The sequence below is a fragment of the Cervus canadensis genome, chromosome 1 (assembly GCF_019320065.1).
Source record: "Cervus canadensis isolate Bull #8, Minnesota chromosome 1, ASM1932006v1, whole genome shotgun sequence".
NCBI classification, from domain to species: Eukaryota; Metazoa; Chordata; class Mammalia; order Artiodactyla; family Cervidae; genus Cervus; species Cervus canadensis.
The window spans coordinates 2023710-2045126 of NC_057386.1; the positions used below are offsets into that span (position 1 = coordinate 2023710).

At 42.2% G+C, this 21417-nt stretch overlaps 1 protein-coding gene across 6 annotated transcripts in view; it reads right to left on the reverse strand.

The window, feature by feature from the left end:
• ABCA5 (ATP binding cassette subfamily A member 5) overlaps positions 1–21417 on the reverse strand; it is a 56127-nt gene that overhangs the window by 15241 nt on the left and 19469 nt on the right. For all 6 annotated transcript variants that reach the window (XM_043448684.1, XM_043448758.1, XM_043448910.1 and 3 more), the window contains 16 exons: positions 21008–21196; positions 19463–19610; positions 17947–18115; positions 16559–16617; positions 15821–15931; positions 14270–14445; positions 13410–13529; positions 12240–12378; positions 11634–11724; positions 11074–11213; positions 9794–9913; positions 6973–7174; positions 6255–6424; positions 2743–2870; positions 2200–2337; positions 1327–1440 (listed from right to left, as the gene is read on the reverse strand). In XM_043448684.1, coding sequence (XP_043304619.1) covers positions 1327–1440; positions 2200–2337; positions 2743–2870; positions 6255–6424; positions 6973–7174; positions 9794–9913; positions 11074–11213; positions 11634–11724; positions 12240–12378; positions 13410–13529; positions 14270–14445; positions 15821–15931; positions 16559–16617; positions 17947–18115; positions 19463–19610; positions 21008–21196 — 2214 coding nt within the window. The remainder of the gene's footprint in view (positions 1–1326; positions 1441–2199; positions 2338–2742; positions 2871–6254; positions 6425–6972; positions 7175–9793; positions 9914–11073; positions 11214–11633; positions 11725–12239; positions 12379–13409; positions 13530–14269; positions 14446–15820; positions 15932–16558; positions 16618–17946; positions 18116–19462; positions 19611–21007; positions 21197–21417) is intronic.

Consider the following 21417-nt stretch of genomic DNA (forward strand, 5'->3'; position numbering starts at 1 on the left):
TCTCTAGCAAATGATTGCAGAACTCCTAATTTTACATCAACAAGAAGGGTCACATTCCATCAGTAGGTAAAAAAAGCCCTCTGACAGCTAAATATAAATTCCATTTGGCCTTTAATCTGGTTCATTATTTCTGAGGCATACCAATTTCAACAGTATTTTTCAGCATCAAAACACAGCAGTGCTGCTAAGAAACGCAAAACTAAAATAAAGTAACAGGGCCGTGGGGCTTGTAGCTGTGCAACATAAGCCGCCGAAACGTAACTGTTTCTGAAATTCTGTGAACAGAAAAATTATGTTTAGGAAAAAAGGATGCTTACTTTTAAACATTGACCTTTCATGGAAACACTAATAAATGGCTAAGTATCATCGGACTTACAGAGGGCTTTCAGCTTAAGTGCAAAACTTGTACTTGGATGCATTTGAAAACCTCTTATGCATTCGTGTATAGAACAAGAGTGTTAATTGTGATTATTACCACAAGGGAATACCATTTTCACCCATGTGAACAGGTGAAAATTTAAACAATCATTGTTTTCCTAATATTCTCATTATATAATTTGAAATTTTAAGATCTTCCATAAATGCAAATACCTACCCATCTTATTCAGGTGATTTTTGTCATCTATAAAAACATCTACTCATAATAAAAAAAAAATCTACTCCTAGTAATTCAATGTCTGATATGAAAGAGCTGGCCACAGAGGATGAAAGAGGGATATAAAGATCAGTTAAGAAGAAGAAATGATTTCATAATTGGACAACATTTGTGTTCAATGAACACAAGAACAAAAATATCAATTCCAGTATACACATAAAAACATAAAGCATGCCAAATACAATCATTTTTTGAAAATTCATGTTATTGTCACTCATACACTGCTGGTCGGAGTGTAAAAGGGTTTTATCCACCCTGAAAAACAGATCAACAGTGTCTTATAAAACTAAACAAGCAATCACCATCCAACATAGCAAGTGTACTCATGGGTGTTTACGCCAGAAAAAAGAAAACTCATGTTCACACAGAAACCCGCAGCGAATGTCCAGAGCAGCTTAAGTCACAACAGTCAAAGCTGAAAGAATTCAGATACACACCCTGGAACACTTTTAAACCGCACGACAAGCACTCAAATAATAAGTGACAGGTGTTACTCTTACTGTAATAAATATATTTATGCTCCATTTACTTACTCTCGAAATAACAGCTGCACGTAAGTCTTGTGCTCACACAGAAAAGTTCAGTTTCTTGTCTCAGAATTCTTTTTTTTTTTTTTTGTCTCAGAATTCTTAACAGTCAACTGCACCTGTGATTTTTAACTGAGTCATTACCTTGTGATTCTCTGCATTTTCCATGGCGAAGTAAGGAGGCATTGCGGTAACAATAACCCCAAGTAAAGCTGCTTGGAAGTACAGCTCGATTTTGAAAACGATGTCCGTGATTTCCTGAAAGACAAGCTCAGAGTGAGAAACAGAACGGAGGATCACTTCATATCAAGTCACTTAACGCTTTCTAACAGCCCAGCAGAGCTGAAGAAATGCATCGGGGCACGGCCCTGGACAACGCCTGTGAAGAGACGGGTGCCCAGCAGTTAACATGCAGTGGCCACAGTGCCAGCTCGGCGCTGTGATCCTGGGCAAACGACTGTGCTTTTGTGTTCTTACAGAGGTACGCAGGATAATATGGCATGTTAATTAACATTCACCATTTACTTAAAAATGATATTGCACATGAAGTGCAGTTAACCTGTGCATGAGTGGTTCCAGCAATGAACGTGACTCTCAGGAAGATCTTGATGCCGTCACTGACGCCTGGACTATAAGCCAGCAGGCATCTTGGAGACTCCTCTCCTCCACTAGCAACAGTCATGCCCAAGCTCAGCTACCTATGGAGCCAGGCGCTTCTTATTCCCAGCAGGGTGGATTGTGGCTCCCTCAGGCCCAGGGATCTAGGTGCAGACAGCAGATGCTTCAGACAACCTGGTAACCACCTGGTGCCCCAAACAAACTACCCAGAACCACTCTCAGCAAGGCCATCTTCCGACCTGAGCTGGTCCCACGGCAGAACCTAGACGCAGGACGTGAACATCCCCAGCTCAAGTTTTAAGAAGAGGAGACAGGATGAACGTCTGTAGGTTTCATTTGTCGTTATCATTGGCTTTTAATAGTTATTTTACACACACACACACTTCCAACTTTGCTTACCTGAAAGAATGGGGTATTCCAGACCTGGATGCTTTCAGTGACGTTTGAATGATAAAGATAGTAGTTACTAATGATATTCATCAACACGGGTAAAGAGTAAACCATAGTACTGTTGAAAACAGCAGTAAAAACATAGTCCTACAATTAAAAAAAAGAGTTATTATACATAGTATATATGTAAATGAATATATGGTTGCTATGTACCAAGCATATGAATATATGATTGCTTTTCTCACCAACTAATTCTCACAATATATATATTGAAAACTGATGCAACAAATCATAGAAATAATACTTAATAAGAGATAAAAATAACCTAGTTTGGAATCTAGATATTTTGATATTTTAAACAAAAAAAAATACGATAAATATAATTACATTCGTCATAGCTTTATATATTGGTTTTCCATCATGGCATAAAATATATTACAAGTAAACACAGCAAGCTATTTCCAAAAGTAAATTTTAATCTCCAACTCATAAGGTCAATCAGCAAATGATTAATTTTAGAGGAAAGATTTCAATCACGTGCATTGCTCTCACCTTTTCTGACCGCACCACGTTCAGAGCTGCGCTGTGGGGCGCGGCGGACATGTAGTCACTGTCATTAAACATCGTCACCATTATGTTCTGATTTGTGAAAAAGCTAAGAAGGTCACTGATGTCCGAGTCTGGTATCAGAAAAGAAGCAAATGATAAACAATTAGCTTAAATGAGAAACAGACATGGGCTTTTAATAATGGTGAAGAGCGCTCTTTCTGAAGACCTCCTCTTCCTCAGTTAGCTAAGACGTGAGTAAGAACACTGGCTCTGCAGCCTGGCTGCTGAATTCAAACCTGCACAGATGTGCACAGACCTCAGAGCAGAGGCCAACACAGCAACGGGGCCACGTTCAGCTGCTGCTGCTGCTGCCGTGACTCACGCTGCAAGTGGCCCCATCATGCAAGCAATCCGGCTGATGACTGCTCCAACCAGACTTCTGTGAGAACAAAAACCCACCTGGTGATTTTATGTAACAAGGTAACCTGCCAGCTCAGAGACGCAGAAGCCAGGGGCGGGGTTAGTAACACCCCACCTGGGGGCTGCTGTGTGTTCTGAACAGACTGTACGGACGTCAATGGCCTTCAGACAGTGACCTCAGACGCAGGTCTCCATCTACAGTCTTCAGGATGCCGGGAGCCAAAGGGAGATGCTGAGTCCCACCCGAAGCCTAGCCTGTACCATAACACCTGGGGAATGGGAACAGTTCTCTGTCCATCACCGGAAAGGCCAGGATTCAAGGAAAATGAGTGTGAATTTGAGAAGAACCAAAACCAAACAAAGGAAAACGCTATGGGTGACTGAGCGGTCTGGCTGGTGGCTCAGACTCAGCCACTCAGACTCAGTGTTTTAGTGTCAGAGACGGGTGCTTCCAGGGATACAGTCTCCACTCCTAATCCAGTGTGTTAACAGCACGCGCTTTAGTGTCAGAGACGGGCGCTTCCAGGGATATGGTCTCTACTGATTCAGTGTGTTAACACGTGATTCAGAGTCAGACAGAAGGGCCCTTCCTGTGATACGATCTCTACTCCGAATCCAGTGTGTTAACAACATGCGTTTCAGTGTCAGCAAGACGGGCGTTTCCTGTGACACGGTCTCTACTCCTAATCCAGTGTGTTAATAATAAGTGTTCTAGTGTCAGAGACACAGACACTTCCAGGGATATACTCTCTACTCCTAATCCAGTGTGTTAACAACACGCATTTTAGTGTCACAGAGACAGGCACTTCCAGGGATATGTTCTCTTCTCTAATCCACTGCATTAATCACACGCATTTTAGTGTCAGAGAGATGGGTGCTTCCAGGGACACGGTCTCTACTGATTCAATGCGTTAACACGTGATTCAGAGTCAGACAGAAGGGCCCTTCCTGTGATACGATCTCTACTCCGAATCCAGTGTGTTAACAACATGCATTTCAATGTCAGGAAGATGGGCGCTTCCTGTGACACGGTCTCTACTCCTAATCCAGTGTGTTAATAGTAAGTGTTCTAGTGTCAGAGACACAGACACGTCCAGGGATATACTCTCTACTCCTAATCCAGTGTGTTAACAACACGCATTTCAGTGTCACAGAGACAGGCAATTCCAGGGATATGTTCTCTTCTCTAATCCACTGCATTAATCACACGCATTTTAGTGTCAGAGATGGGTGCTTCCAGGGACACGGTCTCTACTCCAGTGTGTTAACCACCTCCCATCTCTGAGTGCTAGAGCGGTTCTGTCTTCTCGAGACAGCACTGCATCACCTGTGATATAGAAAGCCTCGTGAGGAAGGTAGGGTACCCCTCAATACACAGACTCAGAGGCCGTGATTCCTAGAGGAAATGAAACTTTAGGACCAACGGCAAGGCCTGGGAGATGTGAGATCGACAGCGAGATAGACCAACAGATAGATGGCTGGGTGGAGGGACAGATACGTGGACAGACAGATAGGTAGACTGATAAGACAGGAGTAAGTAATTCTAGATATATTTAAAATATCAAATGGGACAAAACCTTGAAAATACTATAATTTTTGGAGATCAGTAAGAGTGAAATCCAGCCAGAAATAGTTGAGATGACACATGATTCCTCAAATACCAAAAAATGGTCACAACGTCAGAGTATAAGGCTCCATGTGGTACTGCATTTCAGCAACACGAAATGGATATTAAAACCAAAATAAGAATTTTAATAAAAGAAATGAAAAAACATAACGTTTTCTACTCAAGTGTGTTTTCTATCACTACAGACCTTCTTCCTCCAAAAGAAGAGAGGTTACATCATAAACAGAGAGCTAGAATTTAGGAGTGAGGATTTTAACAGTCATCTGTAATCATTCCAAACTGTGATTATAATGCAGGGCATAAGTTTTCAGCTGATAGTGAATCAAAAAGAAAAGATATTAGAATATAGGTGAAGTGCTGGGAAGTGTTAAACTACAGAGGATCTGCGAGTGTAGGAGGGATACAAGAAATGCAACTCTCCAGCGTGTTTCAGCAAGATAAGCAATGAAGCGGCCTGTGTTTTACTGAAAATTTGTTTTGTTAGCTCACTTTAACTTCCTCCTCAAGAACCCTGGGACTATAAACCATCTACACAGATAGGAGATGTTGTAGAAACATCTAATTCATGTCAAATTCTGAATTCGGTTTTAACATTTTGAAAACCAAAGTCTTATTATCAGGTTTTAAAAGTTTTATTCTGAGCTTTGCTCAAAGCCATGGCTTTTAAGTTTTCTTTCATATTTGACACTTATGTGATTAAAAATAATCAATAACAAATCCAAAAATATCCACTACAAATAATGTATTTGATTATAGAGATTTCCATGACAATTGTCCTTTATTCTAATTTTTCAGATAGTCCTTAAAAACTGTTTAAACACTTCTTTGTAGATATGTAACTGCATTAAATATTATATGCCGTAACTCTTTGTAAAGAGTTTTCAAGTTCTGAAGTTTGTTTTGCTCATTATAAACTTTTGAGATGAATTACACTGCTCTGAGAATAATGCCACTACTCTTAAAAAAGGAAATTTTATGAGTATAAACAACATAAATCAAAATATTTTATCACTGGAAAGACTGATGTTAAAGCTGAAACTCCAATACTTTGGTCACTTGATGCAAAGAGCTGACTCATTTGAAAACACCCTGATGCTGGGAAAGATTGAGGGCAGGAGGAGAAGGGGATAACTGAGGATGAGATGGTTGGATGGCATCACTGACTCAATGGACATGAGTTTGACTAAACTCCGGGAGTTGGTGACGGACAGGGAGGCCTGGCATGCTGTGATTCATGGGGTCACAAAGAGTTGGACACGACTGAGCGACTGATCTGAACTGAACACTTAAACCAGAATTTCATTAATCTATTACTCAGCATCAGTGAGGGGTTTTATTTAACGTAGGTTTGTGCAGACAGACCATGCCTTTATCTTGGTACATTTCTAAAACCCAAACCTCCGACCTATGTCCACCCCTCACCCCGGACCCGACAAGCACAGGCTCACAAGCCTGCACACACTCTCACCAGTGGAGTTCTGAAGGAGCAGACTGGTTCTGTATTTATCAGGTTGATCTCCGGGTTTAAGGAAGTATAAGTCTGGAACAAGTCTGATGGGAACCACGGCACTTTTCAAAGAGTGATGCACCAAAAACATGAAAATCTGAACTGTGAAAAAAATTAAAAGTAGAAGCAACCTGAAAGGAAAAAAAAAATATACAGTTGAAGGCATATTAACATGTAAATCTACAAAATAATCTTCCTTCCCGTGACGGTTAAAAGGTACTCATTTAAAAAAGACACTTCTCACAGCTCTCAGTTTCCCACGGGAGCGCGTGATGTCGAGGCTAATCTCTCCCCTCGCCCCCCGTCCCCCTGTGTCCACAGGCCCGTCCTCTGCGTCTGTGTCTCTATCCCCTCCTTGTAAGTAGGTCCATCTGTCCCATGTCTCTGCATTCCACAGACATGTGTTAGTAGCGTTACTTGCTTTTCTCTTTCAGGCTTCCTTCGCTCTGCGTGACAGGCTGCAGGCTCACCCGCCTCACTAGAAGTGACTGTGCTCTTTTTTACGGCTGATGCAGGGGCGGCCTGGAGGGAGGGGACTTATGTGCACTTAGGGCTGCCTCGGGCTGTTGTACAGCAGAAGCCAGTACAACACTGTAAAGCAATGTTCCTCCAATTAAAAAAATAAAAAAGAAAAAAAATAAACACTCCAGCTCCTCAGGCAGGAGAGTGACTGGCTTACACAGATCTCAGGGACTTGCTTTCGCGTCTCAAGTTGAGGAGGTGAAGCCTGGCGACGGTGGACACCTGCTGCCTCCAGAGGCCCTTGGTGCTCACCAGGGCAGCCTTGCTTTCGGAGAGAATAAGCAAGCTCTGCTCCATCTCGTCGAAGGATTTTGAATCCAACTCTTCCTCCTGCGGCTGCTGAGAAAACACGCTGTAATCTATGTGCCGAAACAGAAGGATGGAAAGTTACGTCATCGCCCTTAGGAAGATGGAAACCTTCCTGAAGCATGTAAACTTCACAGAAGCACACAGCTGGCGGGCAGCGACACGGGACGGAGGGGCTGTCACGGACTTTGTCAACATGATCGAAACTGAACGTGTGCACAGCTCATGACCAGGACGTGCCCTCTCTGGTAGGAGCCCAACAGAACGAGGTGCAAAGGTTCACAGAAACACACGGACAAGAACATCCGTAGCCAGTGCCCTATCCAGCAGCCACACGTGGGACAGAACCCAAATGTCTGTCAACAGGTCAAAGAATAAAAAGCCATGAAGCTTACCTGTAACAGAACAGTGTAAAGCTATGGAAGTGAACAAACTATTGTATAACTATAATAGCTTGATCTTACAGCATCATATTAAGTAAAAGAAACCAGAATATATATAATTAAGAGACACGTTATATGGTTGATGCCAATAGACTGAAACCAGGTGAAACGACTTGATGGGGATAAAAATCAAGATATGTGACTTTCTAAAGAGTGATTCCACTTAAAAGAGGTGAAAAATAATAAAAGGAGATGAAAACTGGCTTCCGCATGAAGAAGGAGTTAAAGGCGCTGTAGAAAAAGCCACTGATACCTGAGCAGGGCACAGGCCTCAGCTTCATTCCCACGACACAGACGTTCTCTGGAAGCTGTGTCGTGTCCCTCAAGATGTTGAGCGCCACACACACAAGCGCCTTCCCCATCACGCTGTCAGCCTCAGGCCCACACCTGCTCACGACAACGCACCGCATCCTGACGTCCCTGTCTCCTCTGCTCCCACACCTGTGTCTCCACTCCACTCCATCACACGACGCATACCCGCACCCCTCCAAGTGTCTGAGATCTGAGATTTCCTGTGCGCTTTCCTTCCCTAATCACAATCTAGTGTAAAGAACGGACTTACAGACACAGTGGGGGGAGGAGAGAGAGGGACGAATGAGAAAGCAGCGTGGACGTGTACACGCTGCCATGTGTAAACAGGCAGCGAGTGGGAGACGCTCACAGCACAGAGGCCCGGCTCAGGGCTCCGTGACGACCGAGAGGGTGGGACGCAGAGGCAGGGAGGGTACACATGCGCTCACAGCCGATCTACCTCGCGTAGAGCAGAGACAAACAATACCGTAATGCAATTTTCCTCCAACTAAAAAATAAACAAGATTACAGTCTGACACCATGTTCTCTTCATAAAGTGACTTTCCTCCATGACCAAGAGGACCACGCCTGTCTCCTTCACTCCGGGGACCACCACACGCCCGCCCTGCAGCCCATCAACCCTCCACTCTCAGCCTCACCTTGAGACACACTCATCTCAGCCACGCCACTGACGGTACCTCAAGGTCATGACTGGCTTCCACACTTCCAGGTTTCTCTGTCTTCTATGTTACCAAAATCACCCCTCCTGTTATCACCCAATTCTCACAGCGATCCGCAAGAAGTGACCGCCTTCTTTCCTTAAACACCATGTGGTCCTGGCTCCCGCCTCTCCTCTCGTGAAGAAAGAAAGCGCAATAATGGTGCCTTCCTGGCCAGCGCTTCCTGCCCTTCACCGCGCACCCTCGGGCGGCCCCTCTACTGTGTCTAAGGCGCCACACCTGACCCCCCAGGGCCGTGTGTACACAAGTGACCACAGAGTGTGTGTCCTCAGCCCTAACACCCTCTCTTAGCTCTAAGCATGTGCATCACAGCCCACGGGCAGCTCCACGGGGATGTCTACCAAGCATCTCAAACAACACAACAGAAATCACACCTGGAATCCTTCCTTCCAGGAACTGGCTGTTCCCCTTTTGTCAGGAAACAGCGATTCCATTTCCAGTTCTCAGGCTCAAAGGTTAGATGCTTTCCTGACTCTGCCCTCCCCCAACCCCAGACACGAGCCCAGCAGCAGGTCACCACCAGTGCCCCTAACACGACCCAAATCTGTTCGTATTTCCCAGTTTTCACAGCCATCCAAGTTCAAACAAGGATCAGCGGTAACAGCTTCCCGACCACTCTTTCTGCTTCCAGACCTCTTTCACAATCCATCAGTCATCCAACAGCCAGAACGCGCTTGTTGAAAATATGCATCAGATCATGTCACCCCTTTGCTCTAGAACTCTCTGCATGCTTCACATTACACAGTACAGAGACAAACGGAATGCTCCTGCAGACCTTTGGAGACTACACATGTCCTTCCCTGGCCTGCACTTCCAAGCTCCTCACGGCCATGCTCGCCCTGGCTCTCTGGCAGCCCTCCTCTGTCACCAAAAACATCCAACCCAGTCCTCAGTCAAGATCGCTAGGGCAGCAACTCCCTCTTCCTAGAAGACTCTTCAGTAAAACCTTATCTTTCCTGCCTCTGGATCTCACTTTAAGTATCATCTCCTCATGTTCCCCTGAGATACAATTTAAGTTACCTGCCTCCCCAGACTGCCCCACTGTTTCCTTCACAGCGCCTACCACTGTCCACAAACATCTGAGCTACTTATTTACCTGTTTACTCCTGCCCTTTCCTTCCCCAAACATACACCCCACATGCTTACACAGTCACTGTCGGGATCACCGCCTAAAATGTTTTGTTCTATTTGTTTTTACCTGCTTGGTCAATTTCCGCTTCAACTTCTAGCTTTAAGAATACATCTTCCAAAGTCGTCATGGAGACACCATAAGAAATAACACCTAAGTTTGAATGAGTGTCTAGAGCAGAAAATAAGCCTAAAAGGAAAAAAATGAAAGAACTTTGTATAGCTAAGCATACTGTCACGAATGATTCTAAAACGTCCTTTAAAAGTAGAAAACGACTGAATTTACTGTGCTGCCACTGTGGTTCCCAAACTTTCTGGTCTCAGAACCCCTTCAACATTCCTAGAAATTGCTGACGACCCCACAGAATGCTTGTTGGGGACATGTACCTATTAGATGTGAACCATGACATAAATTTAAACTAAGGAATGTTTTACAGACAGAATGATAGGCAGAGTACACTAAGTTGACATGTATACTTCAGTTAATTAGTGATTCCTTTTCTTCAACCTAATTCAGCTAACATAGAAAGTTTCTATATAATTATAGGAATGCTATGGGATTTCTGTATAACTTATCTTCAGCAGTAATATCCTTATGGTTATTAAGAGATCCCTCAACAGATAAAGGAGACTGAGTTTGAGTTCCTCATCAGAATGCAGAAAATTAAGGCTACAAATAAGATAATTCAAGGATTTACTGTATAATAATGTAATTCATTATGAAATCATGAAACTGGAAAGGCACTTGAGGGTTTACACAACCATGTATGTGTGTGTGTTGTGTGTATATCTGTATGTGTACACATTTGTGTATATACACACGTGCATGTGCGTATATGTGTGTACACATTTGTGTGTGTGTGTGGGTATGTGTGTATACATCTGTGTGCATACACATTTGCATGTGTGTATATGTGTGTCCAGATTTGTGTGCATGTGTGTATATGTGTGTATACACTTGTGTGCATGTGTGTATGTATGTGTGTACGTATTTGTGTGCATGTGTGTATATATATATGTGTGTGTATTTATATTCTTATTCCCAGGGGACCTACAAACAAAGGGGGCAGTTTCTTTCCTGACAACGCAAACAATTATTTATGTAAGTTAACATACTAGTTAGGAATTTCTTACACGACATTTATACAAAAAAAAAAAGAAACGCTGGCTTACAGCATTTCTGGTTTCTAAAAGTAAAATAAAGCAGAAACAGAATATTAACTCTGGGTACCTGGAAGCGTGTAAATGTTACACAGAAAATAAACCAAGTAAAACACCAAGTAGATTCAGAGAGCTGGTCCCCCAAGCGGGACCCGAGTTCAGTGACCATGAAGCCAGAAGAGGGAATACCTGAAAACTTGTCCATGTCCTTGAAAGGCAAGCTGTACACTATCTGCTGCTCGCTCTGTTGTAACACGGTGGCCGCAGGGACGTGTTGTTCGACCAGAGAAGAGAGAGATTCTGCGGCACAGCATCTGTCTACGTACATGCTGGAGAAAACCCAAAACCATGATTTCTCACAATGACTCTGAACAGCCCAAAGTAAATGCTGAATGCTTTAAGCAAAACAAGTGCCATAGGGCTTCCCTGCTGGCTCAGTGGTAAAGCAGGAGACACGGGTTCGATCCCTGATCCGAGAAGATCCCACATGCCCGGGAGCAACTAAGCCACGTACGTCACAACTAAGGCGCCTGCACTGAGGCTGGGAGCCGCAACTCCTGAAGCCTGAGCACCCTAGAGCCTGCGCTCTGCAAAAGAGAGGCCACGGCAATGAGAAGCCTGCTCACCGCAGTGAAGAGTAGCCCCTGCTTGCCGCAAATAGGGAAAGCCCGCACAGCAGGGAAGACCCTGCAGCAAAAATTAAATAAACAAATAAAAATAATTTAAAAAAAAAAAAAAAGGAACAATACCTCAGCCGGTAGCCAATTCCCCATTTGCTTTTGAGAAAAATTGAAGAACCAACACATTTTAACATTCCTTGTGATATGACAGCTTTCCTATCTGCAAAAAGAGATTGGCGTTTCAATTTTACCATCTGTGACAGCATTAATAACGTGTTTACATTTTCTGGATTATCCTATGAGACACCAATGTTAATACAGTAAATTATCACATTAATTATCACTACATTATTACAACAACTTCCCACACGTGGGAACAACTGAGTGCACCCTGGGCGATTCTGTGGGAGGGGCCCCCGGAAGTGCGTCTGGCTCCCACGCTGGGCGGGCAAAGCCTCTGCGCGTTGCCGACCCTGCCCTGCGCCGGGTCCGCAGTCACTCATGCCAGGAGTGGGACTGTGAGGGGGCCTGTGAGCTTTCGTGGCGATTACCGAACCTGGAGGGTCAGGGGCTCGCCCCCAACACAAAAACATGTGATTTTAAAAGCAGTATAATAATACCTTTTTGGTGAAGAAAGCACAATGTATTTATTCCTCAGAATTTAGCATTTCTATGTCTAATTCCCATTTGGGCCCAAGACCTCATCCTTTAAAAAACCAAGTTAAAAAATCTCACCAGCGAGAATGTCGGCTTCATCCATGAAGTGAGTACTAAACACTGTCACCCGGTTCGCTTTTCTGTATCTCAGAAGATTCCAGACAATATGACGAGAGCACGGGTCCATCCCAGCTGTTGGCTCATCCAACAGGAGCACCTGCATGCAAAGGGGTGGGGAGATGGGGAAGCCTCAGGAAAACCAAGGTATGTACAATCTATGTGGGCCCCGAAATGCCTCCCCATTTAGTCACTGTATTAAAATGCACTAGGTCTGAGTTTTCCACTCACACCTGACTTAGCATCAACTTAAAAAGTGATCAGTTTGGCATGTGACTCCTTTCTTAGGTTTTAATTTTAAAAGACTAGTGTCTGTAATATATAAGTCCTAAGTATAATAACAATCAGATAAATAAACAGAAACAAAACACTGAAAAACAACACTGGGTGTATTGCTTTTGGCTAGACAGGTAAATTTTGTAGAGGTGACAACTGCTCATTAGAGAATTATGTTCCACATTAGCTCAAGGAAAGCAGTTCAGGACTATCTTTCACTTCAGAAACATGGTGGTGGGGACTGGAAGAGCGACTGCCATCAGCTGGGACCCCGGGTTCCCCCCGGGCCACAGCGGCGGGGTTAACAGGGCCGGGCGGGGGACCCCGGGACTCCTGGCTGCAGGCAAGCACCTGGCAGCCTTCTGACACAGGGCCCAGCCCTGCTCAGCTTCCACAGGACTGAGAACAGTGCAGAACAGACACAGACAAAGCAAGTCCACAGAACAGTGAGAGACAGCGATTCCTTTGTTCTGTCTTTATTATTAGAGTATCACTATAACTGTAACAAATGTACAGAAGACTGCAGTGAGTAATAGAACAGTACTTTTACAGCCACCACTGAAATTTAACACATGTTATTTTACTTCAGATCTTTTTTTAGAGAAATAAAACACTGCAGACGTAAGTGGAGTCCATCTGACCCCTTCCCCTTCTGAGAGATGACCACTGTCTTCAAGAGGTTGTGTATCTTTCTGACTTCAGTTTTAAAACTTTATTATTATAATTACATTCATAATAATGTATAGCATTTTATGTATGTTTCATATACTGTGTCTATGTATATATTTCTACAACTTGCTTTTTTATTCAAATTAATTTAAAACTATCTCATCAACAACACTATTATCTGCTCACCTTTGGGTTCCCGAGAACAGCAATTCCTAAAGACAGTTTTCTTTTTTGGCCACCACTTAACTTTTTAGCCTGATTATCTTTGATAGCCTGCATGTCTAAATCCAGTAAGACTCTCTGCACCTATGAAGAAAAGTGTGAATAAACGTTTTTTACATCTCATCATGTACATAATTATCAACACTAGTTTTTAAGTGCTCCAATTTAATATCAACCTTTAAAATGTTCTCCTGGTACAGACTTTAATTTTGACATATTGCTGTTGTTTAGTCACTAAGGCACGTCTGACTCTGCAATCCCACGGACAGAGGAGCCTGGTGGGCCACAGTCCATGGGATTCTCCAGGCAAGAATACTGGAGTTGGTTGCCATTTCCTCCTCCAGGGGATCTTCTCAACCCAGGGATGGAACCCGTGTCTCCTGCATTGGCAGGCGGATTCTCTGCTGCTGAGCCACTAGGAGAAGCCCAGTTTTGACGCATACCCACCAATAATTTTGAAATAAAAAAGATTGCTGATGGGAGGGCCTGTTTTACTTCGGTGACCCCTGGCTGGTGGGGAAAAGGGGGCCAGTGCAAAGGCTCCGTGTGTATGTGTCTGTCGGGCAGGGGAAGCGGGTGGAAGTGAAAAGAAAAGAATCACCCACATGGAGAGACTCGAGTCCTCCAGACGGAATGAGGACTTTTCTATGTGCTGCAACTTTTGCTCCAAGTTCCATCTGATTCTTTAAGATGACTTTCTGCTCACTGGCTCAGAGGAGGTTTTTATATTTACATTTTCAAGCATATTTTCATTACACAGATTACTGCAAAAGGTTACTAATTTATAGTGAATAAGAGTAAAGGTTTCTACACAGATAACACACTTCCTGTATGACAGCGTTGGCTGGTATTCCTTTGACAGACGCCAAAATGGACAGGTTTTCCTCTACCGTCAGGACATCAAAGTGTATGTCTAGCTGTGGACAAATGCCAATCATTTTCCTGGCTTCAAACATTTCATCTATTTCTGAGACTCTGTGTCCATATATGGATGCGAACCCTAAAAAGCAAAATATACATTTACATTAAATACATTAAATATCAATAAGTATATTTACATTAAATATATTAAATATCAATAAATATCAATATCACATACTTATTGATATTTATTTAAATACTAACAAGTATAAATACCAATACGTATGATAATTTAACAATTTAGTTATTTGTATGTATTAATAACAGACATAAAATAAGAGTTAGTATACATCTGGAAAACACAACACACCCTAATTTCTATACGAATGGTGATCTGCTTCCACTTATATTCCAGCCTCATTTATATTCCCTATAATTGTCCTTCATTTTCAGGGCGTATTACAGAGCAGAGAGAGCAAGGAATCAGAGGTTTAACATTAAGTATAATTATCCACTGATGCATGAATTACACTATTAATAATATTCCAGCAACAATTTTCCCCTATTTCTAGGCACTATGCAGTGGCAAAGAGAACAAAGAAGTTAAAATTTACCCTTGACCAGCTGCGTAACTTTGGGAAAATCACTTGATCTAAATTTGAGCTTTCTTATCCTATAAGCTGAATATTAATATATACCACTTTACTTAAGAACTATTAAATCAATGTGATAGTGTGGAAAATTGTACCAAAAATAATAAATCCTTACATGAATGAAAGATATTATAATTACCATCAGAGAGTAACACAGAGATAAGCGACAAAATCAAACTAATTTTAAAAGTTAAACCACTGCTGATATGTGGCAGAGGACAGCACGATACTGTGGAGCAGTTATCCTCCAGTTAGAAACAAAGTTAAACCACATCTAAAAAGATGCAGAACCGATACACGGAAACTCAGCCCTTTCCTAAAGTGAAATATTTGCTGCCCTGCAGCTCCACGTGGTTCTGGAAAACGGGAGCTGCTGTACTGAATTCTCACCTACAACCACATACGGCAACCACATATAGCAGTTACACGTTTGAGGGATCGCTCTAAAAATTCTAAGGAGAGTGTACTGACATCTGTCATTCTTTCCTTCTGAACTTACTGGTGCTCACTTAGAAATCTTCATTTTCTCAACCAAAACGTCTATAGGCCTCATTTAATTTCCAATTAATTGGTTTATCCTTCCTTGAAAATGAACAATAAATATAAACACAAGTAAAATAGCTGATAAAACAGGTACAAAATTAGATCATTTTTACTTAAATATGACTGAATCATCTTTATTTTCTGCTGAAGAATAAATGAGTGTAATAAAAAGGAGAAAAAACGAACACAGAAGTTAATACCAAATCACTGACAAAAATCAATCAGTACACATTTCAAGGATAAGTAAATGACCATGGTACCTTAGTTACTAACCCTAATAAAACGAATTAACAGATCCTTAAGTCAGAAAACTCTTACCATCCGAGGGCGGGCACAGCCCACACAGAATATTCATCAGGGTGCTCTTCCCTGTGCCGCTGTGGCCAAGCAGGGCAGTGATCTGGCCCTCGTATATGTCAAAGGACAGACCTGGTGCGGGAAAAAAGGACGCTCAAATTGATCTTCATTTGCTGAGTCTTGCACAATAAGATAAATCATAATACTTGAGCAATCTTGAAATAAGTCAATAAATTTAAAGACAGAAGTTACCAGCATATTTAATAATGTAAGATTTAATATTGTAACACAACAATAATTCTTTCTTATAGTCAACAGTATGAATAGTAAGAAAAGGTAACACAAAATAAACTTTTATTTTTTTGTCACACTGACAGAGTTAGAGGGGGCACAAAATATTGGGAGGGGGGTTTCCATGTACCCACTTTTGGGAACTCCCGAGGGTATTAAGAACCAGTCTCTTATGCCTCCTGCATTGGCAGGCAGGTTCTTTACCACTAGCGCCACCTGGGAAGCCCTGCATACACATGCATGACAAAAAAATTAGAAAGGACATGGATTTGTTTTAAGAATTGACAACTTTTCATCTTAGTAGATATTACTTTTTTCTTTTACTACCTTGACATTGTTAACTTTTATTCTGAACATTAATCACATAAAGAAAGTATCTCTAGAGGAAAGATAGAAAATTGTGGTAAAGGGGTTTAAATTTCCCATTTGTACCCTAATCCTACAGACTGAACACTAGGAGTTACTCACTTCTCAAAGCCTCCACATTTTCACCTTTCTTTCTGTGGGTCTTCTGGATACCACTGATTCTGAAAAACACCAGTTACTACTTTAAGTATTTCAAGCAATCTCCAAGTGTGTGTCCCTGTGCATGATATTTTTAATCAAAGCTGTCATATTTAATGGGAATAAAGTATCTTCCTACTAAAACAATAAACCAAAGAAACCTGGCAACAATAGTAAAAGTATTTTAAAGAAACTACAAGAAAAGAGTATATTACTTCTCTCCATTTTAAGTGTAATTCATTCATTTTTCATGATAAGCCAACCTATAAAAAGAAACTGAAACATTTGACTCAAGCAAATTTTTATTTCATATTTGATTCTTTTCGATTTGTAATTAATACTTATCATATCAGTTAAGGGAGATTAAAAATCAGATGCTTTTTCACATCGGTACACGTTTCAAACTGTCTTGAAGTGATTTTCTTCTTGCACTTTAAATGTTTTACATTATTTTTTAAAGAATTAATGGTCTTGCTCATTAGTTTAACTTTTACTCTTAAGAAGGTCTACCACCAGTTCACTGATTGCATCTTAAATACCTAACTCTCCTCTGCATGTGTATGTTTTTCTTGAATTTAAAAAACACAAACTATACTCCAGTTTTTCTTTCACTTTTCTCTCTTTTCCCTTTCTCCTTTTTTTAAATTTGGTTTTGACTGAACTAGTAAGGAATAGTTATGAATTTCTCTGGTTCTCTGAAATTAAGCTGGTGTGACAAGTTAATTATGTCACAGTTTCTAAGGGTCTATCAAATTAACAGTACAATTTAATGTCTGGCACGTCTCAGACAATGTAGCTCGAATAAAAATAGAAAACTAGTATCTATTGCTTCAATTTACATGGTTTTAGTAGCTAAGTAGTGTCCAACTCTTGCGACCCCATGGACTATAGCCTACCAGGCTCCTCTGTCCATGGCATTTTCCAGACAAGCATATTGGAGTGGGTTGCCATTTCCTTCTCCAGGGGATCTTTTCAACCCAGGAACTGAACCCAGGTCTCCTGCACTGCAGGCAGATTCTTTACCAACCGAGCTATGAGGGAATCCCTCTTAATTTACATAATGAAGAAATTTTAAAATGGCTTAATTTTATAAATACTAGATTTTATTACTTAAAAAATTTTCTATTCAAATGTAAAGTGTCAAACCTAGCAGCAAATTTATTCTCAATGGTTACAAAGAACATAAAAACTTAAAAGAGAATTAGCCCTTGGTACTGTTTTAAAAATCACAAAATGTGTACCAAATCTGCTAAGATACCATGCTTACATATATTACATAAAAGACAGGATTTACATGTGGCATGTCCCATGAGCAGTTCTTAAGACCTAAACTGCCAGAGATGAAATCATACCTGATGGCTTCTTTTCCTATAAATTCTGAAGAAACAGGCTCAACAATTTCACTAAAACTGACATTCCCATTCATGTTGCCCTCCGATAACTCCTTATAATTCCTTTTGCTCTTTGACCAATATGATGGCTTCAGAAAATAAAATGATGATCTCCGTAAGCCAAATTCTCCTGAAAAACAGAGAGAGAAAAAAACAAAAACTGAGTTATCCTAACAAATTATTTCTGAAAACTAGTGTTTAAATCGGAAAGGCAGTCTGTGACTCTGCCACAGCGGACAAGACCCCGTCTGCGCTGTGACTAGTGACCAGGCGCAGCGACTGATCCGGTGGCAGGTGCCGGCGCTGCCTCCTGGGGGCTCAGACACTAAAGAATCTGCTGGCAGTGCAGGAGACCTGGGTTCAACCCCTGGGTCGGGAAGATCCCTGGAGGAGGGCATGGCTGTCCACTCCAGTATTCTGGCCTGGAGAATCCCCTGGACAGAGGAGCCTGGCGGGCTACAGTCCATGGGGGCACCAAGGGTGGGACACGACTGCCTAAAATTTAGACATAAATTACTAACTCAACAATGTGGGAAAAATAGAAGTCTTACTGACAGACAACTCCTGTCCATAAAGTTTCAGGGTTGCTGCGAGTCCGCGGAATGTAACAGGTGAGCCAAGCACATGTTCCGCCTTAGAGACTTCCCTCATTACGAGGACTTGTACGTACCTGAGGCTAACATGCCGCGTACAACGTGAGGCATGAGTGCTCACCAGGGCTCAGAGGGTGAAGGGAGCACACTGGGGTGTCTGAAGCTTCAGTCAGCATCACCTCAGGCTTTTGGGAGCAGGCAGTATTCGGAAAGGCTGCTACAGCTCACAGAGAGGACTTTTTAGCAGCAGGAGAGTAACAGGGCAGGACGAACAGGAGACTCCGGTCTGGCTGCCCACGGCACGGATGGACTTTCTCCCGTTCTCCCCAAGGAATCAACATTCCCCATCCCTTCTAACACGCCCCCCCACCCATGACCATGTTTCAGAGGGATCTGCTCCCAACTAGAGAGAGTCCAGTGGACCCGATGGGCACCGTGCAGGCTCTGGTGACCCCTCTGCTCCAGCCATGCACAGGTACCAACTAGAGAGAAGCGAAGGGCTTGCTGGGCACAGGCCCCTGTCCCTCTCCCACTGGACATGAATGAAGAAGCACAACCCCATGCGGCAGCAGGAGGTAAATCCACCAGACTCTGAGACAGGAGCCGCCACATGGAGAGGTGGGACCCTGATGACACAGCCAAGCCAGGCAACCAACTGGGAGCCCACCCTCACTCCGGACTCTGAATGAAGCCATTGATTTCCTTCTCGTTTAAGACAATTAAAAAGGTCCTCTGTTACATGAGTGAGTAAACATAATCTAACTGAGTTAAAAAACTCAAAAACAATAAACCATTAATCTTGTAAGAAAAAAATATTAAGGTAACTTTATGTGGACAAAAACCTGAAAAATCTTTCAAGTAAAATTCAATAACTATCTGCATACCTGGAATGACTTGATCAAGATAAACAGCCAAGAGGATGTAGAAAATGCTGTTAAGTATCAGCATCATAAGAGTGATAATTAGAGGATATGGGCCTTCAGTCAAATTAGAAAATAAAGCACCTTCATCAACGTCTTCTAAATGCATGACCTGAAAAACAGAAATGCCCACCCGATAATACAAAAGTGGTCAAAAACAAGCAAAAGCCAACAGTAATGTCCAGAGTCAAGAAACTGGGCTGCTTAGGAGATTAAATGGTCTAGCCAAATGAGTAATATGAACTTATAAAGAAAACAATAAAAACTTGACCAAAATACGAGTTTATCACGACAACCCTTTCTGATCATGTTTTTAAAGCTGTGTGTCAGTTCTTGCAGCATGTCTTTTTAGTGCTATGGCTATCAAATGAAATGAAAACTGATGTTAGCAAAAGGGTTTACGGTCCAGAGAAGTCAAACAAGTTATCAGAGGATAAACTTATGGTCAGCACCTTTCAATCCTGAAAAGGGAGAAGATGCTGTAACTAATTAACACCGCTACTGAATTATGCAAAGCACATGTATTGACAGAGTGGGGCAAGGACAGCAGCACTGAGGTCTCGCCCTGTCTCAGGCCCGCCACGAGGGGAAGACTCTAACTGCACTTCGGAGAGTTCAGCATCCCCACCCGTGAAACAAAGGTGGGTCAAGTGGCACTGAAAGTCCCTCCCACTCAACACAAACCCCTGAATCTATAATCCTGTCTTCCTCAATGAAGGGGGACACAGTGGACACTAAGAACATGCAACACCGGCTTTTGGGTCTCAAATAATTCACATCCGTTAGACTTGAAATTCACAAACAATTCGAGTCCTGCAAATCAGAAGTCTATCCAGCCAGTGTGAGTAATCTCTTATATGAAGTAATCACACTTTTTTCTTCTTTACACATTAACCAAATTTATGTTCTAATATATAAAGCAGTTTCTTGTAAGAATTTTCCTCTTAGAACCTCACTGCTCTATAAAAACTAAGAAAAACCACATTATAAACACCAATGAAAGTGAAAAAGAAAGTCGCTCAATCGTGTCCTGCTCTTTGCAACCCCATGGACTGTAGTCCGCCAGGCTCTTCTGTCCATGGGATTTCCCAGGCAAGAATACTGGATGGAAGGGGGTTGTCATTTCCTCCTCCAGGGGATCTTTCCAACCCAGAGATCAAACCTGTGTCTCCTGTGTTGGCAGGTGAATTCTGGACAACTGAGCCACCTGGTGCTTTAAGCAGTCACTTCTAACAAGCTGAGTTGCTCCAATAAAACAGACTACTGAATTTCACTAAAGCAAAAAGTGGAGAGCTTGTTGATTAAAAAGGTCATACAATGAAAAGTCTAAAAATGGAGAAAATATAAATGAAATCAATATAAAAGTACTTCGGTTTTCAAATAGCATCCTTTTGCTTATTGTAAAATAACTTTTGCAAACCAAAGGTAGGATTCATGGTAGTAAACGCGCTGCATCGAAGTGGAGAGAAAGAAAGCATCTGGGGAAAGCAAGATACACACTTCACGTACCTGTGAGACGCCAATGAGGAAGGTGCACTGACAGAAGGGACTGAGGAGCCACACTAACGAGCGGGGGAAGCTTTCCATGAGGACCACCAAGAGGCCAACAAATCCAAACGCCACCGTGACCAAAAATTCAACTATTCCCACATGCTTTGATTTTTTAAAAAGAGGCGTCAGCATTAAAGCAAAAAATACCTGTAAGATACAAATGTTAATGTTAATGCATTGTTCATATACACTGATGTGAAAAGAAGATTAAATTTTTGCTTGTGAAAGAGCAAGCTATTTTCATTAGAAACTACAGTCCCTAAAATTCAATTAATTTCTAATTAATTCCTTGGTGGCTTAGTGGTAAAGAATCCGTCTGCCAATGCAGGAGACACGGGTTCGATCTCTGGGTTGGGAAGATCCCCTGG